General features: G+C 41.0%; 1 protein-coding gene across 1 annotated transcript; it reads right to left on the reverse strand.

Moving 5' to 3' along the window:
• Window positions 1-936: 936 nt before the first annotated feature.
• Window positions 937-23,671, reverse strand: adamts15b (ADAM metallopeptidase with thrombospondin type 1 motif, 15b). The gene is made up of 8 exons (XM_030744692.1): window positions 22,700-23,671; window positions 16,112-16,244; window positions 14,304-14,471; window positions 6,418-6,701; window positions 6,152-6,329; window positions 4,621-4,796; window positions 2,621-2,796; window positions 937-1,714 (listed from the first exon to the last, which is right to left on the reverse strand). The coding sequence occupies exons 1-8, from the start codon at window positions 23,669-23,671 to the stop codon at window positions 937-939; spliced, it is 2,865 nt and encodes a 954-aa protein (XP_030600552.1).

A 23,671-nucleotide genomic window follows, 5' to 3' on the forward strand; every position in this document is an offset into this window, starting at 1 on the left:
ACACTAACCTTAGATGAGTCACTAATGACCTGGTCGGGGGGTGTTAAGAATGTAAATTAATAAAGATTGGACACTGGTTGACACACTATTGACTGTTTCTGTTTGGAGAGATATAAATCTGAGTTATGAGTTAGATTTTTCCATATAAGACAACAGCCAATAGCAGAAATCAAGTAGGAAAAAAAAAAAAACACATGGAAAACTAACATTTAGAAACTGCATGGATCAAGGAAGCCTTGAATGTGACAGATACAGTACCATATTTCACATTTTCATCAGTTCCTCAGTAAAAAGAGAAGTTCAGTTCATAGGTGAGACATCAGTGCAGCACCGCACTGGTTTTGAAGTCAAATCTCACAAACTTTCATTTCCTTGTCTAGAAATATCTCACCCTGTGCAGTTACACAGAGAAATTGGCCGTAACCAGTTTTTACAATTTTTTTCTGTTATTCTCTAGCCCCATTCAGACATTTCTTACAGCAATTAAATGTATTTATGTGCATCATGGGATCTTTCAGTAATGGTCTTGTCATGTCTGAATAAAGCTGTGAGGAACATTTTTTGAATGTTCTTTGATGAAGCAGCTCTGCTGCACATTCCTTGTCTTAGAAGGACCTTTGTATATGCACAAGGATCATGTCATCCATCCTGGTAGAGGTAGACAAACCATAAATCAAACCTTCCACTGGTGGTTTGACAGTTTGCAAGAAGACAGATTTTCTTCTTTACTCTTAGGCAATAAATGTCTGTCCTTTTAGACAATGGAACATGATCCTCTCTGTCTCCTTTGGTTGTCTCTGGTGTAGCCCCTTCAGACACAATAATAGTCACCTGAGACAGCAAAGGAATCATTATCATACTGAGGTTCACTAAGGTTCATATCAAATATTCAATTTAACTGGCACAAGTAACCCTCCAGGCTGCATCTGTTCTGCTCTAACATGGCTTTAGGTTGCACAGGTCCAGCTCCTGAGGCTTTCTTCTTCCAGAGCAGTGGTCTCTGGGCAGATTCAGACCATTTTCAGTAATACAGCGCACTGATCGCCTTGTAAAGCCCCTTCCACAGGACCTGGAGCAATGAGACCAGGTCCCAACATCCCACATGGGACATGGATCTCCACATGCTCTTACTGCCACAGGCCTGTCAGCGCCATCACAGTCCACTGCAGGACGTCCATCCACACTCTGGCACTGTACCAGCCTCTTCTGCAGACCATTGCCACAAGTCACTGTGCATGAATCCCATCCACTTGTCACCCAGTGACTTATAGGCTTCTTTCCCATCACCTGCTTCTTAGATTCAATTTTGTTGCTGTTAGCCAAGACGTTGTTCTGTGATTTGCGACTTTTCTCTTCTTTCCACAGAGTCTTCTCTTCCTTGCTCTCCTTAGTGATATAGAAGGAGTAGCGTACCCTGGGAGGGGTCATCTTCCCTACAGAGAGCACCTCCACAGTCAAAGGTTCCTGCAGGGGTCTGGTAGCCTGAATAATTTCCACAGATGTGGAGGTTCCACTGTAGTGCAGCAGACTGCCTTTCACCAGCAGGTCACGCTCCACAGCTGACACCACGTAGTTACCATTCAGGAGGTAACTGCCATAGCGGTTCTTCACTGCTAAGTAGTTTTCATCACTGACCATTCCTCGGTAGCCACGTTGACGGATGTCAATATTGGAGGCCCCAACAGGGAGCATCACCACAAAGTTGTAGCCATGACTAGAAAGTAAGAGACAGGTTGTCAGAAATTGATGTCCAATAATTTTTATAAATGGATTTAATTTACAAGTGTCAAAATGTCAGTAATACTAAGGAATTAGGTCCCATTGCACAAGACTTTAAAAGACTATACTGTTTTCATTAGTTTTAATACATGTGTCAGCCAAACTTTGCACAAATCAGAATCCAAGATAAGCCTGTGTGTCATTCTATCAGAACAGTTTCTATCATACACTATGAGCCAACTATTCTCTAAACACAATATTTTATTTTCTATCTTTAGGCGCTGAATACAGGAGAAATGATGTGCAGAGCTGCTTTTGATCTTGCAGAGCTAGCTGATTCTAGTCTTTGCACTAAACGTTAAAGTTTTATTACTGCCAGTTTAGGAGGTGTTTTGTGTTTGTTTATCACAAGTCTTTCAAATGGTTTAATATGGGGTCATTTCATTTTTTTTATTTTTTATTTTTCAGTAAAGAAATTTAAAAAAACATATATGGCAATTTTTGGGGATCCATTGTGGTGATTATAATTATACTTCATAAATGTGTGCCTCCTCATGGAGCACTTACAGGCAGAAACAAATAATTTCAGGACATGTTTGTCCAATTAAAGGAGTTCAACAACTCAGCATATAGTGTACAATGTGCTATGCAGCCAAAATATGTTGATATGATAAAGTTTGTGTTGTTGTTTCAAGCTTTTTCTCTTAATCTTTTATAATTTTTTTGTAAAACCCCTTGAATTAAAGCTGAAAATTGACACTTCAATCATATCTTGACTGTTTGATTTAAAATCTACTTTGGTGGTGCACAGAGGCAAAATAACAAAAATTCAGTCACAATCAAAATACTTATGGAACTGCAATTTAATAAATCAAAATTTGTATCTATGGAGATTACTTACACTGGCTTGGTGAACAATCCTGAGACCTTCTTGCAGCCCTGGTTGTCCCCACCACACACACCACACTTATCAAACTTCTTGCTAGAGTCCAGCTTGCCATCGCAGCCTGCCTTGATGCATTTTCCTTGAACACACACAGATGACGTGTCCGGGGAACAGGGTGTCCCATCCACAACCTGCCGCATTCACATCATATGTAAATGTATGCATTACATAACATGCACATGGGCTCTACCAGATTTTACATTCTTGATTCCTCTAACTAAAAAATCAGAATAAACTAGCATGAGCGATGAATCAATAGAAAACAAAAAGTAGCCCCAGAGGGATTGTGTCACACCAATGAATAACATGTTGACTTATATTTCTGCTACAAGCTTGTTTCCCTGCTGATTACATAAAAACTTGCTGACAAGCCCCAGCTGTGAAATGATACTGTCCCTCCATCTTTCGCTTTCTTGCCAGTGTATAGGTTGCTGCCACCAACACATCACCTCTCATTGCTTTACCAGTGTTAGAACTAGCCACTGTCTGCGCTCGGCTCATACTTTTACACTTATACTCTATTCCAGCTTTTCTGACAGTTGTGATAAACGTCATGCTCCTTCCTGCAGTTTAACTCATATGTTTTACTCTTGTCCGTTACTCACCTGTTTTTGGCAGAGCTATTTTGAAACCATGTCAGAGATACTTTCAATGACTCTCAAACCCCCTCCCCATGTTTCCATATTTAGGCTCCCAGTTGATCACAATCGGTTCACTTCTATCAATTTCAATCAATTAGACATTTTAGCATTTACCACTTTACTGGCAAGACGCCATCTTCTTCTTCACTGGAAATCAACCAAAGTGCCCTCCAACAGTCAGAGACTTAATGACACTATGTCTCTTCTAAAATTGGAGAGGATTAGGTATGAATTGAAAGGCTACTTTAATAAATTCTCTTACATATGGCGCCCCTTTTGGCATTCTTCCACTCCCTTCAGTCTCTGCTCCCCGATTGATGTTTGACGGCCCCACCCTCACCCTCCCACCTTTGATCCCCCCCCCCCCCCCCCTTCTTTCTTTGTTTTGTTTGTTTTTTATTCTTTTTTTACTATGTACATATTTTGTCTCGTCTTTTTATGTTATAATAAAGAAAATATAAACCTTGGTGGACTGTAGGCCTTATTCATTATGATATAAGCACGTCTTTTGTGCTAACATTCTTTCATCCTTATTTGTGACACAGAGGTGCTGTGATTTATGTTGTGATTTATGCTGTATAAGCAATACTGTTTTCTGTCCCCCTTCTCCTAATAAAAAAATATTAACACACACACACACACAAAGAACTAGCAATTGTTTCCTATATTGTGAATGAGTACGAACAGTGACGCACCAACTCAAACCTGAAACCTATATGAGCACAGAGCTTTCTAACTAAGAGCATCATTAACACAGTGTACCATAGGGCTATTTATCCATCCATCCATTCTCTTCTGCTTATCCTGTTCAGGGTCGCAGGGCCTGGAGCCTATCCCAGCTGACATAGGGTGAGAGGCAGAGTACACCCCGTACAGGTCGCCAGCCTGTCGCAGGGCCAACACGGAGAGACAGACAACCATTCACACCTATGGGCAATTTAGAGTGACCAATTAACCTAACCCCAGTAACCGCATGTCTTTGGACTGTGGGAGGAAACTGGAGTACCCAAAGAAAATCATGCAAACTCCACACAGTGAGAGGAATGGAAGAATTGAACCCAGATCTTCTAGATATCATTCTAGCTGTGAGGCAGCAGTGCTATCCACCACGCCACCGTGCTGGGACCACTTAATAAATATAATTAATGTTAATCTAAATATAGTCAATATTATTTCTGTTCTTGTTCTTATGTAATTTATGAACTCACTCGTGTTTTTCACTGGGTTAAGAAAGAGCTGATTAAAACAGATACAATCAGACAACTTGTTTCCTAAGTGGAATGGTTAAGTAAACATTCTAAATTGGATGGATACCTTTGGAGCAAGCATATAGAAGTATCCAGTCCCGTTGACACGGCAGATGAGTTTGCATTTGTCCTTGGGAGAGATGCCTGAATATTTGGGAACCCAAACCACAGAAGAGCCCAGCCTGTTGGTGTTCAGGTTTAAGCCATTGAATGCCTCGCACTGCTCCTCACGGAAAGTTTTACCTGTAAATGTAATAACAGCCGCATCTTAGAGTGACAACTACAACCTTATAAATTGGGTCCTACAGTTGTGACAGAGGTAAGGAAAAGCAATGTTTTTCTAACATTTCTGTCTTGTGGCTTTGCTTAAAAATTTGCTTCTACTTTGCAAGCAGCTGGACTGGAAAAGGAAGCCAATGCCAACGGGTCGTGCCATTGTGGCTTCATGAATCTTTTATATACAATCTATGGTATTTTCAAGCACTTTCAGTTGTAGTAGAAAAGATGGTTAGAATGAGGACTAATCTTTGGTAACTCTGACTATAGTTGCTGGACTGTAAACTGTAAAATGGACAATAAAATACATAATACATATTTAAATAATACATACTGGATGTGCTAATAATAAATTGTGTATCTTAATATAATGTGCAATGCTAATTAAGTCTTAGCCTAAAGCAATGCAGTTTGGTCACTACTGTAGGCTGTCAGGGCTCCAGTTACACTGGCCTAAAGGTGGATTGTTGACCACCTGGCAACCTCGAGTTGCAAGGAAAAAATTAGTATTCCATAACTGGTTGCAAATGGTAAATGGCAGTCAGTGGTAGCGTCTGTGAAATTGATTGCTAAAGCCCTAGCCAGGCCAACAGACTGGTCAGTGACCACCTGGTGCTGATCTCTAAGCTAGTCAGTTGGACATTGCATCAATGAGTTTTTACTTTTTCAATGGATGAGCAGAGTTTTCATTCCACAGCTTACAACTGGGTTTCCATGTTTTTGCTTTTGAAAATGTTTAAATGAGTCTGCATTTTCAGTTAATCCAAATGTTTTACTGAGAGAATTTCCTCAAAAACAGAGCAGAAACTTTAAACCATCTGTTTTAAAACTGAAGCTATCATACCAGGCTAGCAGTGGTTAACCCTTAACAAGGACTGTTAATGCTGATGTTTTTCTGCTTACGACAACTGTTTTTAAGTAAGTTAACATTCATTTCTATGCTATGTCAGAGTGTCAGGCAGACAACTATGAAACAGAGTTTATAAGCTATTCACATACCAGCTTGGCTGTTTTTTAACTTTCGGGCTCAAAACCCAAGAAAATGCTACAAATACCAAACACTGCTTTTACCAAAACCTGTGTACTACTCAATCATTTGGAGTTAGTGGAACCAGGCTGAAGGTGCCCTCCAGTAATTTAATTCCAAATATATTTTGGAGCTTGACTGCAGAATTTTTCAACCTTCGGTTTGAATTATTTGTCAGCACTGGACAAACACACAGTTATGGCTGCTGAGGTTTATTTGGACAGATGCTGTAATGGAAGATTTAGTGAATGGTCAGTTACATTGGTCAATTGGTCAATTACAATGGTCAGTGCACCTGTGTCAGGACACGGGTTGAGGTTACAGGAACGGTATTTGACACGAAGTCCATAGCAGTATTTGCCTCCGTTCTCAGGGACAGGGTAATTGCACTCTCTTTTGGCCAGCTGAACTCCTCCACCACAGCTTCTGGAGCAGTCACCAAATGAACCCCACTTCCCCCACTGACCATCGACCTGAGACAAAAAGCAAAATTGTTCATTAGTCTGTGATAAAAATGTTCAAGCAGGATGGGATGATAATTGTTTCCACACACTCTCTCACCTTCATGTGCACAGTGCTGTTCTTCTCAGTGCAAGCCCCTTGGTAGCAAACCTTGCCGTTACCACAGCTTGTGCCATCCGCCCAGGGGAAGTGTCGGGTTTGGCAAATCAGCTGCCCTCGGGCCTTTCCTGTGCACCACAGCTTGGAGCAGGGCTGCATGTAAGGGCAGGGTTTGGAGCCGGGGCCAAATGCAAGCTCACACTGACGGTGCAGGCTGTAGCTCGAGCCGGGCAGGTTGTCCGGCAGAGTCAGCTGCTTTTGAGGCTGGTCCAGCAAACAGTCTCCTGTAGAAACAAACCAACAGTGACAGTAAAAGTTTAGCTGTGGAGTGTTCTGTGGCAGTGGGTTGCTACTGATCAACCTGTAGCTACACTCAAAACTACACTAATCAATATTAGTATATTATAAAAGGAAAAATGACTTATTTTAATGTATGTCATGCTGACTGAGATAAAACAAAGATGACTGCTTCCAATTATGGAGCTTGTCTATGCACTAATGAGCTTTTTTTTTAGCTCACTGTTTTGACTTTACACCTGCAACTTTAATGTTTTGGTTCGTGCAGCAGCAGGAAATGTTTTCAGTGAAAATGCTCAAATGAGTGAAAATTCTAACCCCTAGCAAATAACTTGAACCCATGAGCTTTGGCTTATGGAAAGTCTGATGTGTTAAGTTCACAGTGACACTGCACACATTGTGATGGCACATGCTGAAAATTATTTGACATCATTTACTGATTCCCTTTGGGCCATTTAATTGTCAAAACAATTTTTTTTCATATTTCAGATCCCCCCTCCCCCAAATATTTTTTCGTTGCCTAGGGGCAACATTGTGCAACAATGGTATAAAACTACAGAGAAAATTATTAACTCAAAAGATCATAAGGCAAGTGTTACAGGGCAATAAAAACACCAGAAGTGGTTCCAAAAATGTTAACAAATGACTGAAAAACACTTGAAACATATTTCCATATGATCCAATATAGGCTCAGGTTTGTATGGTCATTGTCATGCCACGTTGATACTCATGTTGGGAGACATTGCTGCCATTCAGTGTGTGAACCTTTACAAAACAGTTCTTGTATGCTGTAAAACAGAGGTGCACATTACATTTTATACACATTGCTTTTGGTGTTCCTGTGCAACCAGGAACTCTCCATCTTCCTTTGTGCACTGAGAGTGGCAGTGATGCAGTGGGTAGGTGCTAAATTTTAAAAAATTCATAAAACCTGACAAAATCCCTCTCTAGAACTTCATAAACACTCCTGTTTTTTTTTATTTAGGATTTATGGCATTTTAAATGATTACTAGGGCAATTATTCTTACCTTCTTCTCACACCATGTGCTGCATGGACATTGTGTCAGAAAAGGATGTCCCGCCTTCAAATCATGCTTCATAGTGACTCTAACATGTTATTGGACTGAAATTTAATCCTTTTTAAAACATTCTGATTGGTTTGCATCATTTAAGTTCACATGTACTGGGCATGGGGCTTAGAAAAACATTCTGTTACCTCAGGGCAACGCTGTGCTGTAGAGGGCTAAACGTATAAAACATTTATTAGCTTAAAAGTGCTGTTTTTTTATTATTTTAAATGGCTCCAATAATCCTAGTCTATGGACTTCTGTTCACAACCACATACTAGCCATATTAGTTGTTGTTAAAAAAGTAAACAAAACAAAACAAAGATAAAGACAAATCCATCTAATACTTTCTTTGCAGTAATATGATTTATATTTCTAACTTTGTAAGAGATTGTTTGACCCGACCCATATTTAACAAGGAAATGCCGACATCGGTCCATCTACAGTTCAGCTTTTGGCATCTTACTATGACCAGTTTTAACCAAATAGACTTCATATGGGTTTCAACCATGTTTGCTTAGATGTTGCTTCTACTGAATGTAGAAGCAACATCTAAGCAAGGACCTACTTAGCAAAGTCCTTGAGCCTTGTCAATCAAGGGAAATTTAAGGACAAATTAACAATCAAATCCATGTAAAAACAGCTGTTGACCATTTTAATAGATTCATTTTGATGCAGTTTGTCTGCCACTGACCTTCACTTGTATACATAACTTACTGGTAAAGAAACAATGTATCAAAGTCAGCGATATTGGTTGCAAGTGTATTTACGTCAGTTAATGCAAAGTCATGACCGCTGTATAATGTATGTAACTTAACAGTGTGTATATAGAACTTAAAACTTATGGATTAAAGTATCAAAGGAATGTTCTGAAAGCTTATGGAAGGACAGGTACTGCTTGAACATATAAATAATTTGTGAACAAGCTTTAAGCAGAGTCTGCTCTACATGACAGTGCAGGCACCTGATATTGTTTAGATCAGGCTAATTTCTCAGCAGTGTTTCCTTGTTCACATTCATTTGCTTGTTTTAAAAAGGGCAGTGGTCGATAATTTGGGGAGATTGAATAAATTAGTGCATTTAATGATTCCAGTTGTAGTCACTCAAAGAATTGACACAGAAAAAGTCTTGCACCATGCTGAGGAGAAGAGGCAGAGTGATATTTTACTTCCACTCAGCATAGGAAAGTGCATCTGAAGGAAAAACCCATCATCATGCATACCCTTCAATATATTCCATCTGTACAGTTTACTGCACACGAGCTGTGTGTGATTTTGAAATGCTACTATCCATCTTGTTAATGTTTTTGTGGTCTCTTGAGGCTAATGTGTATTTCCTATCGACTATATCAAAAAGACAGATGATGGGACATCAGGTTAAGAAACATGAGGCCAATACAGAAGTGCCTTCATCTTTCTGATGGCCAGTGGTGGCGGGGGGGTGGGGATAAAAACAATAAATGAAATTAGAAATTCTAATCCTACAGACGGCTTTGGTGTAATGAATAGAATAGAATAGATCTTACTGTTATTATAACATGTTTCATTGTCACAATGAAAAACCATTTTGATTCAGAATAATAGTGCAAATAATAATAATATAATGTATAGTGCAATGAAATGGGAATGAAAGATGGTTAATGCACTTCCAGCTGTTCAGGCAGATTTGTTACACCGCAGTCAGGGATGGGATGCATTTGACTGCCTGTGAGAAGAAACTGTTTTTCAACCTGTTAGTGTTGGCTTTGATTGGTCTGTGTCTCTCCTAAGAGGGCAGGAGAAAGAACAGGTGATTCTATATTGAATGGTGTCCCTTATGAAACAACTGGCTTTCTTTTAGAGTCCGCCAGAGTGAATATTGCTGGGGGGGGGGTTCTGCTAGTATCATGCTCTGCCACCCTCACTACCTGCTACAGATTCTTTCTGTTCTCTACTGTGCAGTTGGTGAACCCCACTGTTTAGCAGCTGGTCAGGAAGCTGATCTGCCATCTGATGGCCTTTGCCTGGATTTGCTGGGCCTTTGCCTCCTGAGATGTGTAGATATGTATGTGGTTCAGGTGAGGTTTGCCAAGATGTGATGAGATTATTAATATCTGGCTCTCTTCCACAGTGTGCCTCTTGTCCTGTCTCCCTCACCTCACCCCCCCGATTGTTAAATTATTGGGGTTTTCTCTGTATCATTGTAGGCTCTTAACCTTACAATATAAAGCACCTTGAGGTGACTGTTGTTGTGATTTAGCGCTATATAAAAAAATGGAATTGAATATGCACACCAAGGAAGTTAAGATTTCTACTCTTGCTACTTCCTTCCTGTGTATGCAGAGGGCAGAGTGCTCAGTGTGCTTTGATTATCTGAAATCAACTGTCATTTCCTTGTTTTGTTATTTTGTTATTGTGAAAGTCTGTCAGATGCTATTTTACTATTCAGGAAAGCCTGAAAAAAAGATTAATCTTATTGGACCTTCGAGGAGTATGATGACCTCAGTGTACTGATGGCACTGCTTGTTTTGGCTAAAGGGCAGCCCAGCTGGCTGTAGATAGTACATAGACATAATGCATTTCCTTATCCGGAGAGCGTAGGAGGAAGTTTATGTAGCTCTGTGCGAGATTACAACTTCAGAATTTATTAGCCATGTCTGCTGTAATAAGTGTGTTCACATTTTTCCCCTAATATTAAGTGATATTCCATAATAGACATATCTATATTGTACTTTTCATCTGCATCTGCTAACACTTATTGCTACATGAGCGCAAACCTAATCTCATGATAATATATGACATATGACAAAAGTCCTTGGTTCTGTTGATCTATGCCCTCACCGTAGATACCTTCTTGATGAGTTTATGGCCTCAGTTGCTAATTTGAAGTCTTATTGTGAACTTTATTTTACACATCATGGCCTCCACTACTGTGCAGAAAGGCAATAAAACACATACTTTACTTTTGCTACCATATGAGCATATAGTTTTGGTTTCACAGTCAAATACATCCTGTGCTGGTTTTACCTGATGGCTAAAATTCTCAGTTTGAGGTTTAAAAAAATAAGTTATTAAACAAATGGTTGACATCATTGTGTCTTTGTCAATCTTTTATATACAGTCTATGGTAGCTTCCATTTTTACAATTTTACAACATTACATTTTCTCTGTGTGTGGTTCAAAAGTCCAAAATGTATAAAAAACAAGATTTCTAGCCAAGGATCCAGAATTTTAATTTTGTGTAAGTCAACTGAGTATCACATTATTGTTTAACCTAAAGTCACAACTTAAAGTTACCCATGAATGAAATATTGTGGCCTTTATGCATATTCTATATATAAGTTGAACATAGTAACAGTGATGTCACCATCAACCATTTTTGTTGTTTGTATGTATGTTTTTGTTTTGTAGTGAGGGTATGTTTTATGTTTATAAAGCACTGTTAAAATGTGCAAATTTGGAGACCCCAGGAAGAATAGCTGCTGCATTGCTGCAGCTAATGGGGATCTTAATAAATGAAACAAAACGAAACCCACAAATTGCCTGCCCCCATGTTAGTTTTTTGGAGCCCCTTATTACCACGATTAGATGAGAGGCTGGAGGGCAAAGTTATGAAACTATGAGTTGGAAAACACTAAAATGTTCCCTCCGCAATGAGAAACACTATGTAATTCTCTACACTCAACATCCATGCATCCATTTTCTTTCGCTTATCCGGAGCCAGGTTGTGGGGGCAGCAGCCTAAGCAGAGAAGCCCGGACCTCCCTCTCCCCCAGCCACCTCCTCCAGCTTGTCCGGGGGGGGAACCCCAAGGCGTTGACAAGGCCAGCCGAGAGATATAATCTTTCTAGTATGTCCTGGGTCTGCCATGGGGCCTCCTCCCAGTAGGACATGCCCGGAACACATCACCCAAGAAGCGCCCAGAAGGCATCCTAGTCAGATGGCTGAACCACCTCAACTGGCTCGTTTTGATGTGGAGGAGCAGAAGCTCTACTCTGAGGCCTTCCCAAATTGCTGCACTCCTCACCCTTTCTCTAAGGGAGAGGCCAGCCACCCTTCGGAGGAAGCTCATTTCTGCTGCTTGCGATTTTATTCTTTCGGTCACTACCAAAAGCTCGTGACCATAGGTGAGGGTAGGGACGTAGATTGACCGGTGAATCAACAGCTTTGCTTTCACACTTAGTTCCCTCTTTACCACAACAGACCAATGCAGCATCCACATCACTGCATACACAGCCCCAATCCATCTGTCAATCTCCCGCTCCCTTCTACCATCCGTCATGAACAAGATCCAGAGATACTTAAACTCCTCCACCTGGGGCAGCAACTCGTCCCTGAGCTGGAGTGGGCGCTCCACCCTTTTCCGGCTGAGGACCATGGCCTCAGAGACTTAGAGGTGCAAATTCTCATGCCAGCTGCTTCACACTCGGCTGGAAACTGTTCCACTGTGAGCCGTTCTAACCACCTTGCAGCCACAGCTCTGAGCAGCAGCCTCAACAGTGGAGGTGCGGAACATGGTCCATTCTGACTCAGTGTCCTCAGGCTCCCTCGGGATGCTGTCAAAGTTCTGCTGGAGGTGGGAGTTGAAGATCTCGTGGACTGGGACCTCTGCCAGGTGTCCCCAATGCAAACAGAACCCTCACAATACATTTAGGTTTGTCAGGTCTGAGCAGCATCTTCTCCCGCCAACTGATCCAACTCACCACCAGGTGGTGATCAGTTGACAGCTCAGATCCTCTCTTCTTCTCTTTGTGCATAAAGGATGTATGAATGTAAACAACTTTAACGGTGCTTATTAGAGTTTGGATTAAACACTAACCTTTTCCAGTATCTTGAAATCTTTACACTGAGTTGCTGGCTCTAGCTCCATAGCTAATGCATGGACATGAGTGGCGTAAATCTGGTCATGTCACTCCAGACAATTCACTTCCATGCAAAATATTAGGAGACAGCCCTGTATAATTTCTCCTCAGAAGCAACTACTGGACATACAGTAATATTTTCTCTGCTTGTATATCCCTTTCCTGTTGGCACAGACAAATCACAGACTGGTTGGACTATTGAATATATTCCTTTATGATGTCAAATAAAATAGTTTGGATTTTTCACAGTTATCTCTCCCTTGCTATTTGCAGCTGCCAGAATACAAAGTTACATGGTGCAGCTGTAATGTTGAACATGCACAGATGCCAAGTTTGTTTAGTGAGACATAGAGGCCTGCTGGTTTTGATTCTAGCCATCTATGGTAATAAGGGATTTGCAGATAGAACCCTCACAATACATTTAGGTGAACCGGGTCTGTCCAGCATCCTCCCCCGCCACCTGATCCAACTCACCACCAGGTGGTGATCAGTTGTAATCAGCGACTCCAAGAAGGGTGGGTACTCTGAACTGTCATTTTACGCATAAGTGCAAATGGCAGTCAGGACCCGTTACCACCCGTAACTCTCTTGTCCACTGGTGAAAACAGGCTGCAAGCTGATGGGATACAAGAATCCCCAGCTCAGTTTGTTGCCTCTCTGAGGGCAAATCCAGACTGGAACAGAGTCCAGCCCCTTGCCAGGAGACTGGTTCCAGAGCCCAGGCCATGTGTTGAGGTGAGTCTGACTATATCTAGCTGGTATCTCTCAATCTCACGCACTAGCTCAGGCTCCTTCCCCACCAGAGAGGTGACATTCCATGACCCAATAGCCAGTCTTGATAGCCAGAGATCGGTCTGCCTGGGCCTCTGCCTTGGCCACTGCCCAACACACACACTGCACCCAACCCCTACGTTGCCTCCTGTGAGTGGTAGGCCTACAGGATGGCGGACCCATGTCTCCTCTTTGGGCTGTGCCCGGCCAGGCACTACAAGCCACTGCCCGGCTACCAGACGCTCTCCCTTGAGCTCTCTCCCCAGGCCTGGCTTCAGGGTGGGGCCCCGGTAACCCTATCCGGACCAGGTGAACAGTTCCCTTGGTGAATTTTCCATAGTTGGAATTGCTCTTTGTCTGGCCCCTCACCCAGGACCAATTTGCCATGGGAGACACTACCATGGGGACAAGTTCCCAGACAACATTGCTCCTGGGATTCCTGGGACACACAATCCCTTCCACCACGATAAGGCGGAGATTCATGGAGGAGCCTTCTGAGGAACAGTCACCCCAAATTAAACCTCATTGTTTTCACTGACTTGCCAAGTTAGGCATAATATTAGTTTATGTTTTCATAAATACATTTCATACTGTTTTTTTAAGTGTTTGAAAGTGTGAAACTTTCTTTAAATAAATTACTGACTTTTTAAAAATTTAAACTATATTCTTGTGAGGCACAGCTTATTAATTTAACCCAAACAGAAAAATCAGTGAAAACAAATTAAACAAAAATATAATTTGGCTTTAAATCAAGCAGAAATTATAGCCTTAACCATGAAAAAAAAATGGTCAAGGTCTGTTTTTTTGTGGATACAATTAGATTGCTACCAGCTGAGAGCTGGATGATGAAGCCTGGGCAAAATTAGAGGTTAATCTGAGTCCAGAAACATATACAGGAAGTGTTTACTAACCATGACCTCTGTCCAGGAACTCGGTAATGATGGCTGCACTGCAAACAGACCAGGGTCGGCTCCTGTCTATCTGAATCAGCGTGGGAGACATCATGTGGTTGTCCTTTAGTTTCCCAAATACCTCCTCACATGCCTTCACATTGTCGTGGGGCATGTTGAAAACGTGGCCTGAGGGAAAAGAGTGGGAAGAGGAGGATTTATTTTGCACACTGAATTAGTTCTGTTTTCAGTAAAACACAACTACAATGAGTTACTGTGCAGATGTAGAAAACATATTAATACAAAGAGAAATTTTTACACAACACAGATAAGTCAAAAACAGCTCAACTCAGACAGATCTGAAGCTGATGTCATTGTCGACAGGAATGCAGTTGAGCCTGGGAATATACAGTGTGGCATGTGTCCATGTCCTAAACCAGACCTGACAAGGGAATTTATTTCCCAAGGAAATCATTTCATTCCCTAAATACAGGCAGTGCTTTCTAAAATAAAAAAGAAGCATAAACTGTGGTTTTAATGTGTTCGGTCATGAGACTGGATCATTTTGAGGGGGAAATTGTGTAATTACTTAACATATATGAGGACAGTGTAAACCAATGCCTCTCTTGGGCCTCTTGGGTTACTTGTGCATCTGGTTTTAGGCAAGAACCCTCTGTTTTTCAACAGCCTTCTCAGCTGTCACTTAGACAGTCTTGGGAGTTTGTAAGACTTTGTGCAGTTTAATGCTATCCATTAAACAGCATATAGGCAGGGAAGAATTAAGTATTCCACTATATTTATTTTTATTTGTTGTCACAGATTTACAGTTAATGTTAGTTAGTTAATGGAATATTTTAGTAAAAGTGCAGCCATTTAGACAAAGATAGCTATCTTTGTCTAAATGTGAAAAAATCTCTAAATTCTTAATATACAGTATCTGATGTTTTTTTTTAAGCAAAACATAAAATCAATTTTTATTATTTTAGAATCTAGTATATAGTTTTCTAAGAAAATATTCAATGACACGCAATTTCCCCTTAAAATAAAATATTTTTACTTTGTGCATAAAGGATGTATGAATGTAAACAACTTTAACGGTGCTCATTAGAGTTTGGATTAAACACTAACCTTTTCCAGTATCTTGAAATCTTTACACTGAGTTGCTGGCTCTAGCTCCATAGTTAATGCACAGACATGAGTGGCGTAAATCTGCTCATGTCACTCCAGACAATTTCAAATTCACTTCACATGCAAAATATTAGGAGACAGCCCTGTATAATTTCTCCTCAGAAGCAACTACTGGACATACCAGTAATATTTTCTCTGCTTGTATATCCCTTTTCTGTTGGCACAGACAAATCACAGACTGGTTGGACTATTGAATATATTCCTTTATGATGTCAAATAAAATAGTTTGGATTTTTCAGTTATCTCTCCCTTGCTATTTGCAGCTGCCAGAATACAATGTTACATGGTGCAGCTGTAATGCTGAACATGCACAGATCCCAAGCTTGCTTAGTGAGACATAGAGGCCTGCTGGTTTTGATTCTAGCCATCTATGGTAATAAGGGATACCGATTTGCAAACAGAACATGAGATGAATGCCATGAAATAGTTTGAAAAATGGAAACCCAACAGTCCTCAAGAACCAAGCCCAAAAACCACAGCCATACAAATCATCATGAAAATAACGAAGCCCCTCTAGCTAGGCTAGTTTGCACACTGATTATGCACATATATGTTTGTCAAAGTCTGAATATGGAATTCACCCTGTGGCCAAATGTACATTAGCATAAATATGAGAACTATAATGTGAGTGAAGTTTTTACCAAGTTCATGAGCAGTTGTGAAAGCAGAGGGTAACCCATCATCCTCAATGACCGAGCAGCTCCTCTTTGGGTCACACATGGTCCCAACATCAGCCATCCCCAGTGTATCACAGGTTGTAGCCCCACAAAGATCCTGGTGACATAGAGACAAATGCGTTACTTGTGAAAGGCTTGCTTCTCTATTCTTATTGGAAGCCTGAAAAATCTGATTGGACTTGAGCCATGTTCCAAACATACTTTGTGTGGCTGGGCCCTGAGCAACACATTGAACAGCCCATGAAAGGAACTAATTCAAAGCATATGGGACTGTGGTTTGCTTATTCTCTGTTCTTAAAATATATTGAAGCAGAGGTTCTTTATGGGTTAATCACTAAATCTGTTACAATCTACTCTCTGTTTTCAGTTCATCCATTTCAAATTTATTAAACAGTTAAAACAGTTATTACACAACTTTTTCCCCTTTGGCATTCATTAGGGGTACAAACAAATAAGGATCAGTCTAACTATTATTTTATTTGCATTTGCTGTCTAAACACTCTTACTGCCTGTACCTATGTTTAACTAAATATGTTAATAAAGTAAATATATAATTCTTCAGACATACTTTGTCTAAAAAAAGCAGAATGTGTGGTAAAATTCTTTTAGAGAAAATCTGTTGTTTTTGAGTACTGGCATGACTGGTTGGGGGTGAGGGAGGGAGACAGGACAAAAGACACATCGTGGAAGAGAGCCAGAGATGAATAATAACTAGTGATTCAATGCAGAGTAGTGCATAAACACAGAGAGTGAAAAGAGGTGAGTGAAGAAGAAACACTCACCATGGTGCATCATGGGAAGCCCCAGCAGCCTAGGCCTATTGCAGCATAACTAAGGGGTGGTTCAGGGTCACCTGATCCAGGCCTAACTATAAGCTTTATCAAAAAGTAAAGTTTTAGGCCTAATCTTAAAAGTAGAGTGGGTGACTGTCTCCTGAATCCAAACTGGTTCCACAGAAGAGGGGCCTGAAAGCTGAAGGCTCTGCCTCTCATTCTACTTTTTAATCCCCTTGGAACCACAAGTAAGCCAGCAGTCTGAGAATGAAGGGTTCTGTTTGGTTATATGGTACTATGAGGTCAGAGGCCACAAGAAGATCATCTGTAACTTTTGCTAGTGCTGTTTCTGTGTTTTGATTGATTTTGAAACCTGACTGATTTGTTGAGATAAAGGCAAGTTGGAGATTGGCCTATAATTAGTTAAAACAGCTGGGTCAAGTGATAGCTTTTTAATTGACACCTTAAAGGCCTGTGGTAGGTAGCCAATTATTAAAGATACTTAAGATTTAAGCATTAATTAATGGTTGGACTTCTTTACGCAGTCTTGTAGGAATGGGACATGATATGCTGATAAATCCTTGAAGTCTGGGAATGGACAAAGCTTCCAAAACCAGGATTTCCCTACATCTATGGAATTACCTAATCCAACAAGTGTTGGATTCGTTTCCATGCCTTACACTGATGGCCCCCAGAAGAGCTACCCTTTTGATTTTGATGATCTCCTAACTCCTTTTCTAGCCCCAGTGTGTGATAATCTCAACAATTATTTAATAGATTGCTATCCAACTTCAGTTGTTATTTAGGCATTTATGTTCTAGAAGAGCTGTAATATCTTGGTTGGTCAGCTGCTAACTTTGCTATAGCCACCAGTGGACCAAGTTCTGAAAATGGCCCATGCTGTGATTCATTTGTGCTTGATTTATATAAAACATTCCCATTCCCATTATATAAGACATTCCCATTAGCCTCAGGTATAAACTGTATTTGCTGCTAACTAATAAATTTCAGCCGTCTAATCATTGTTTGGTGTAATGCATTACAAAGTGATGAGTTATGCAACATGTTAGTTTTCAGTAATCAGTTGAAGGAAAAAGAAAATCCCTGAGTTATTTGTAAAAGTATCTTTCTCCCTCTGACTCACTGGGATGCAGCTGCATAGTAGAATATTTCCAATCCTACAGCTGTGTCAGTGATTACGTTAAAGTTAGCTAGCAAGACAGCAGAGAGGTTGGACTTTACACTGTGGAATAATTTGCATTTATTTCTCCCAAGGTGATAATAGATGTCTGTCAGCTGCTTCATATTTTGAAGGATGTGCAAGCTGAACACAGATCCACAACACTGGTGGTGATGATACCTATTAAGGCAAATGATGCCAGAACCTCTTTTGGCTGTTCCCTTTAGTGGTTCCCACAGCAGATCATCTGCCTCACCCTGTTCCTAGCGTCCTCCTCTGTCACGCTAACCCTCTGCATGTTCTACTTCACTGTATCCATGAATCTTCTCTGTGGTCTTTCTTTTTTCCTCCTGCCTGGTAGCTCCATATTCAGCTTCCTTTGTCCAATATATTCAGTTTCCTTTCTCTGCACATTTCCAGACAATCTCAAACTTGCCTCTCAAACATTGTTTCCAAACCACTCAACATGCCTGAACTGTCCCTCTGATGTACTCATTTCTAATCTTGTCCTTCCTGGTCACTCCCAGTGAAAATGTCTGCCACCTCCAGCTCAGCCTCCTGTCTTTTGTCAGTGCCACCATACATTGTAGCAGGTCTCACTACAATCTTGTAAACATTCCCTTTTACTCTTGCTGCTGTCCTTCACACATCACAAATTACCCTTGACACATGTCATGTCTTTTGTGCACTGTCCCGTTGCTTTGGATGGTTGACCCCAGTTACTTAGACTTGTCCACCTTCACTACATCTACTCTTTGAAGTGCAGCTGTTACATCTGTCTCATTCTCATTCACACACATGAATTCTGTCTTGCTTCTACTGACCTTCACTCTTCTTCTATAGGGAGAGTACCTCCACCTCTCCAGCCTCTTCCACTTGCTCTCTACTCTTGCAGATCACAATGTTGTCTGTAAATGTCCACAGGGACTCCTGCCTGACCTCATCTGTCAGCCTGTCCATCACCACTGCAAACAAGGAGGAGCTCAGAGCCAATCCCTGTTGTACTTGAACCCATCTGTCACTCCCACCGCCCAACTCACCTCTGTCTCATACATGTCCTGCACCAACCTCACATACTTCTCTTCTACTCCTGACTTCCTCATGCAGTGCCACAGTTCCTCTCTTGGCACTTTATCATATGCTTTCTCTAGATCCACAAAGTCACTGCATGTGGCTGGGTAATCAGTGCTAAAGCACAGAAACAACAACTGCTAGCTTTTAACTAAAACTGTCACTTTGAGAGAAATGAACAAGCTTGTTGCTGGTTATCTGAAGTGGTGTTTATTTTTGATAACTTAGAAACATGACAAGGACATAATACTTTTTAATTGCAGTAATTGTGTAATGTAACAACCTACTTTCAAGTATTTTTCTACTTCAATTGTTCTTAGAATAATAGTCACAATTTACTGATTATCATTAACATTGTGGCAGTGTTCGGTCAGGAGGCTTACTAGACAGGTTTCTAGTAATTAGTCTCTGCTTCAATATGTCTGGTCAAAAATGATATTCTATCCAAACAGGTTTCATGTTCCTGTGTGTTCCAAGTAAATATAAAGACAGTTGATGATGAACTGTTAGAATAATGTCCCACAAAGCTAGAAGCACACTCTGTCAGCCATGTGTTTTCCACACATTTTGGACTTCATAATCATTTACACTATATTTTCCAGTGCAGCATTAGGAGTCACTGTGGCCTACAAGGACGAAGTTTTTGTATGTTGCTATGTATTAAACAAATGAGGCCGATGTGTATCACATGGTCAGCCAGAGCCAAAGTGGACCTAAATAAAAAAGGCAGCAATAATGACCAGGTATCAAGGAGGGAAAGACAAAGCGAAGTAAGTAATAATTGCCAGCCAGTGTTTATAGCTCTGGTGGCCACATGGGATTATCTGACAGCTGTGAACAGGCTGAATGCTTTAGATAGCTCCAGCTTACATCAGCTTGAATAAATTAGAGAGTCATTGGAATTCTAACTGAATTCTTATTGACTTTTTGATATTATAAAGATGGCCACTATGGGCAGATGGTAACCCAATTCTTATTTGGTTGAAGAAGGCAGAGGTGAGATCGATCATGGAAAGAACTGGCTCAGTTGGGCTTTTCCATTAACTCACTGCAGCAGCCAACATAGAAGCAAAGGAAGAGGAATTGCAGAGCTGTGCAAGTCCCCTTACTTTTACTCACTGGGATGCAGCTACACCAACACACATGTTCATGAATGAATTATTGACCCTAGTGGTCACTAGTGATGAGCACAGTGAGGCTTTGTGAATCACTAAAACATTCAAAGCAGTTGTGCAAGAACTGCATCAAGATTTCAAAACAATCTGACACCCGTCTCCACAGTGACATCTACAGGCCACATTTACTGTCATTGCATCTTGATGATGCTATTCTACGAAACAGCAACACAGACAAGCATTGCACAATTCTAAACAAAACTATATATTATACTATCAAACCAACACATGTTTTGGAGAAACTCCACACAAAAAAAGCAAGAAAAACTGAAATAGCTATAGACAGAAAACTGTGGCTGGAATGAACAGTGTGTTTCCATCCATCCATCCATGCATCCATTTTCTACCACTTGTCTGGGACTGAGCTGTTAGGGCAGCAGCCTAAGCAGAGAAGCCCAGACCTTTCTCTTGCCGCCACTTCCTCCAGTTCATCCAGCAGAACACCCAGCCTTTCCCAGGCCAGCCAAGAGACCTAATCTCTCCAGCGTACTACCCTGTGGCCTCCTCCTAGTAAGACCTGCCCAGAACACCTTGCTGGACCTGGAGTGAGCACTCCACCCTTTTCCTGCTGAGAACCATAACCTCAGACTTAGAGGTGTTAATTCTCATTCTCATTGGCTGTGAACACTCCATTGTGAGCTTGAGGCCATCACCTGATGAAGCCAACAGAACCACATCATCTGCAAAACGCAGAGAAGATCCCGAGGTCACAAAGGTGGAAGCTTTCTGCAACTTGGCTACGCCTAGAAATTTGGTCGATAAAACTTATGAACAGAATCAGTGTTTCACCAAGTATTATTTTGCCTCTGTTGTGTTAACATTTGTAAGTCTATTTAAGTTGCTTACTAATTCAATTCAATACACAGCAAACCAATTTATAAAATAAAATATACTGAACAAAAGCTCCTGTATTTATTGTAATAATGACACCAGGTTTTGTTGACTTGATTGTTGCTTATTTTGTAGATAGGTTAGGTTGGGTTAGGTTTGGGATAAAAGGCACACTTTTTTGCCAAAGGTGTGTATATACAACACATTGTTCCTGTTAAAATACACTAATGGATCATGTGCCCTTGGAACAAAAGCATCAGTGAGGTAGCTTTTGATCTCTACAGTGCCATCAGCAGTTGCACTGTGGGTACTGTGGGTTGCACTAACTTGGCTGTCAAAAGTTCTCTCATTCTGCACTCTAACACTCTAAACCTAGAAGCAGGTAAGCCACCTCTCGAAACTGAGGTAAAACACACCAAGACCTTAATTACCTGTGGTCACGTGATGTGGGTGTTTTGAACCACACTTTGGAGCAGTGCCCAAAACATCTTCACTTCATAGGCTCAACACAGTGCCAACACATCCGTATCGAGCATCCCACCCCTATTGGTCACAAAGTGAAGTTCCCCAATGGGTCAGAAAGCTCTGAGGCCTAATTTATAAAGTGAGATTGACCACTAAAACAATATTAATCACTGATAAGGAGATGCCAAATGATTACAAAAATGTGAAACAACCACAGCAATTCAAAACAGTTTAAAAGTGCTGCAAAATGACCACAAGTGTGTGCAGCAAAACTAGAGATGCAAATAAATTCTTGCACAGAGACACTTTGAAAAAATAATACAATGCAAAACAAAAAAGAGAATAAAAAAAGAGACATAAAGTAAACACAAAACAAACATAGAAACATGCAACAACCTCAAACAAGCAAAAATAACCCCAACGAATCCAAAGTGATGTTGAAAACCACTGCAAAAAGCCAAACTGACTTGAAGGAAGTGCAAAACTACTGCAAAGACTACAATGACCACAAAGAGGTGCAAAATGACTACAACAATACGCACAGCCTTAGAGAGGAAAACAATGTTTGAAAGCAACACCAAGAACCCCTAGGAAGACACAAAACTACAAAGAGACACAAAACATCTTTAAAGAGATGAAAAATGACTACACAGCAACACTAAGACTACACAAAAAGACACCAAGCAAATTGAAGGAGGTGCACAATGGAAACACAGACAAGAGGTTAACTTAGTGAGACACAACACAGCTACAAAGAGACACTGTACAAACATAAAGAGGTGTAAAAGCAAACACTCCAAGACATACGACACAGATGTAAAATAACCACAAAATAAAAAACAAAAAAACTGCACAGGAGCAAAAAGCAGCCTTAGATATGAAAACAACTACAAAGAGACGCAAAAGACCTTGAAAGACTGCAAAGACTGAAATGACTGCAACGACATATAAACAAAATATAAATCAACTACAAATAGATGCTAAATTTCTACTTTCTGCAGCACCAACATGAAGCATTGCTGCTATGTTTAATGCAGCTCTCTGCTCTTTAACTTACCTGTTTAGTGAACAGAATGGCTGTGTCCCAGTACTCTGGGTGCTTGTCAGTGTGTTTATTTAACTTCTTCTGCCAGGAGCAGAAGTTGCGCAGAGTCAGGGCAGCATTACTGGAAACCTTAGGTCCCTTGTCATCGTCATTTATCACCATGAAGCCCACCACCACTATGTTTATGGAGTTGAGAATGCTGGGGTGCTTGTAAAGCCTGGCTGCTACTGACATGAGGGTCAGGAGGTAATGCTTTAGGTCGTCCCCGTGAAATTTAGCCATAGATTCATCTGCCACAACCAGCACCTCCACAAATCTGGGGATGGCGGCGAACCTTTTAGACCTCCCCAAGGTATTCAGCACAGTTTCAGTTAAGCCATCAATCGCCAGTTCGCTCATGTACTTGTATTTCTCCAGGGAGACGGTGAAGTTGGTGTCAGGTGGAACTCCACACCTGCTGGTGAAGTTTCCAACTGAGTGCGCAGCGCGTCTCCGGCGGCGAATGATATGTGTCCTGTCGAAGGAGTTTCCATGCACAGAAGCGGGTGCTGCATCTTCAGTCTCGGTCTGGCTAATGAAATACTCCATGCCGTTATAAGAGAATCCCCCCTGCAGACCTTTGCACAGGCTTAGCGCAGCAAAGGAGTCCGGGTCTGCGTTAACATCACCGGAGTAGAAGCATTCCCTGAATTCAGCGGCTGCAAAGGCGCTGGATGCCGTGGAGTTGATCTGGGGTGGGAGACTGCCGGATGCAATGAAACTAGAATCTGGAGACAGATTTAGGTAAAAATCTTCTTTGAATGCGCTAAGTCTAAACACAATCTCATCTTCATTCATCTGCTCTGCTCGCCGGTGCAAATACACTCCAGGCTTTTTATGATTCAGGCGAACAGGTATGCAGAAATCTACCTCCATGCAATATGTTAGTTTCAAATAAAGTAGGAATTGTGTAAAAATAACGAATAAACAGCCAGATATCGCCAT

Source organism: Archocentrus centrarchus, chromosome 13, assembly GCF_007364275.1.
Source record: "Archocentrus centrarchus isolate MPI-CPG fArcCen1 chromosome 13, fArcCen1, whole genome shotgun sequence".
Taxonomy (NCBI): Eukaryota; Metazoa; Chordata; class Actinopteri; order Cichliformes; family Cichlidae; genus Archocentrus; species Archocentrus centrarchus.

Excerpts from the sequence above, each read along its gene's own strand:
- adamts15b (XM_030744692.1), bottom strand. The coding sequence starts at position 23,671 with ATGGCGATATCTGGCTGTTTATTCGTTATTTTTACACAATTCCTACTT. Across the intron at positions 6,330-6,417 it reads ACAGCACTGTGCACATGAAG|GTCGATGGTCAGTGGGGGAA; the intron begins GTGAGAGAGTGT and ends TTTTTGTCTCAG. Across the intron at positions 1,715-2,620 it reads GGATTGTTCACCAAGCCAGT|TCATGGCTACAACTTTGTGG; the intron begins GTAAGTAATCTC and ends CTTACTTTCTAG.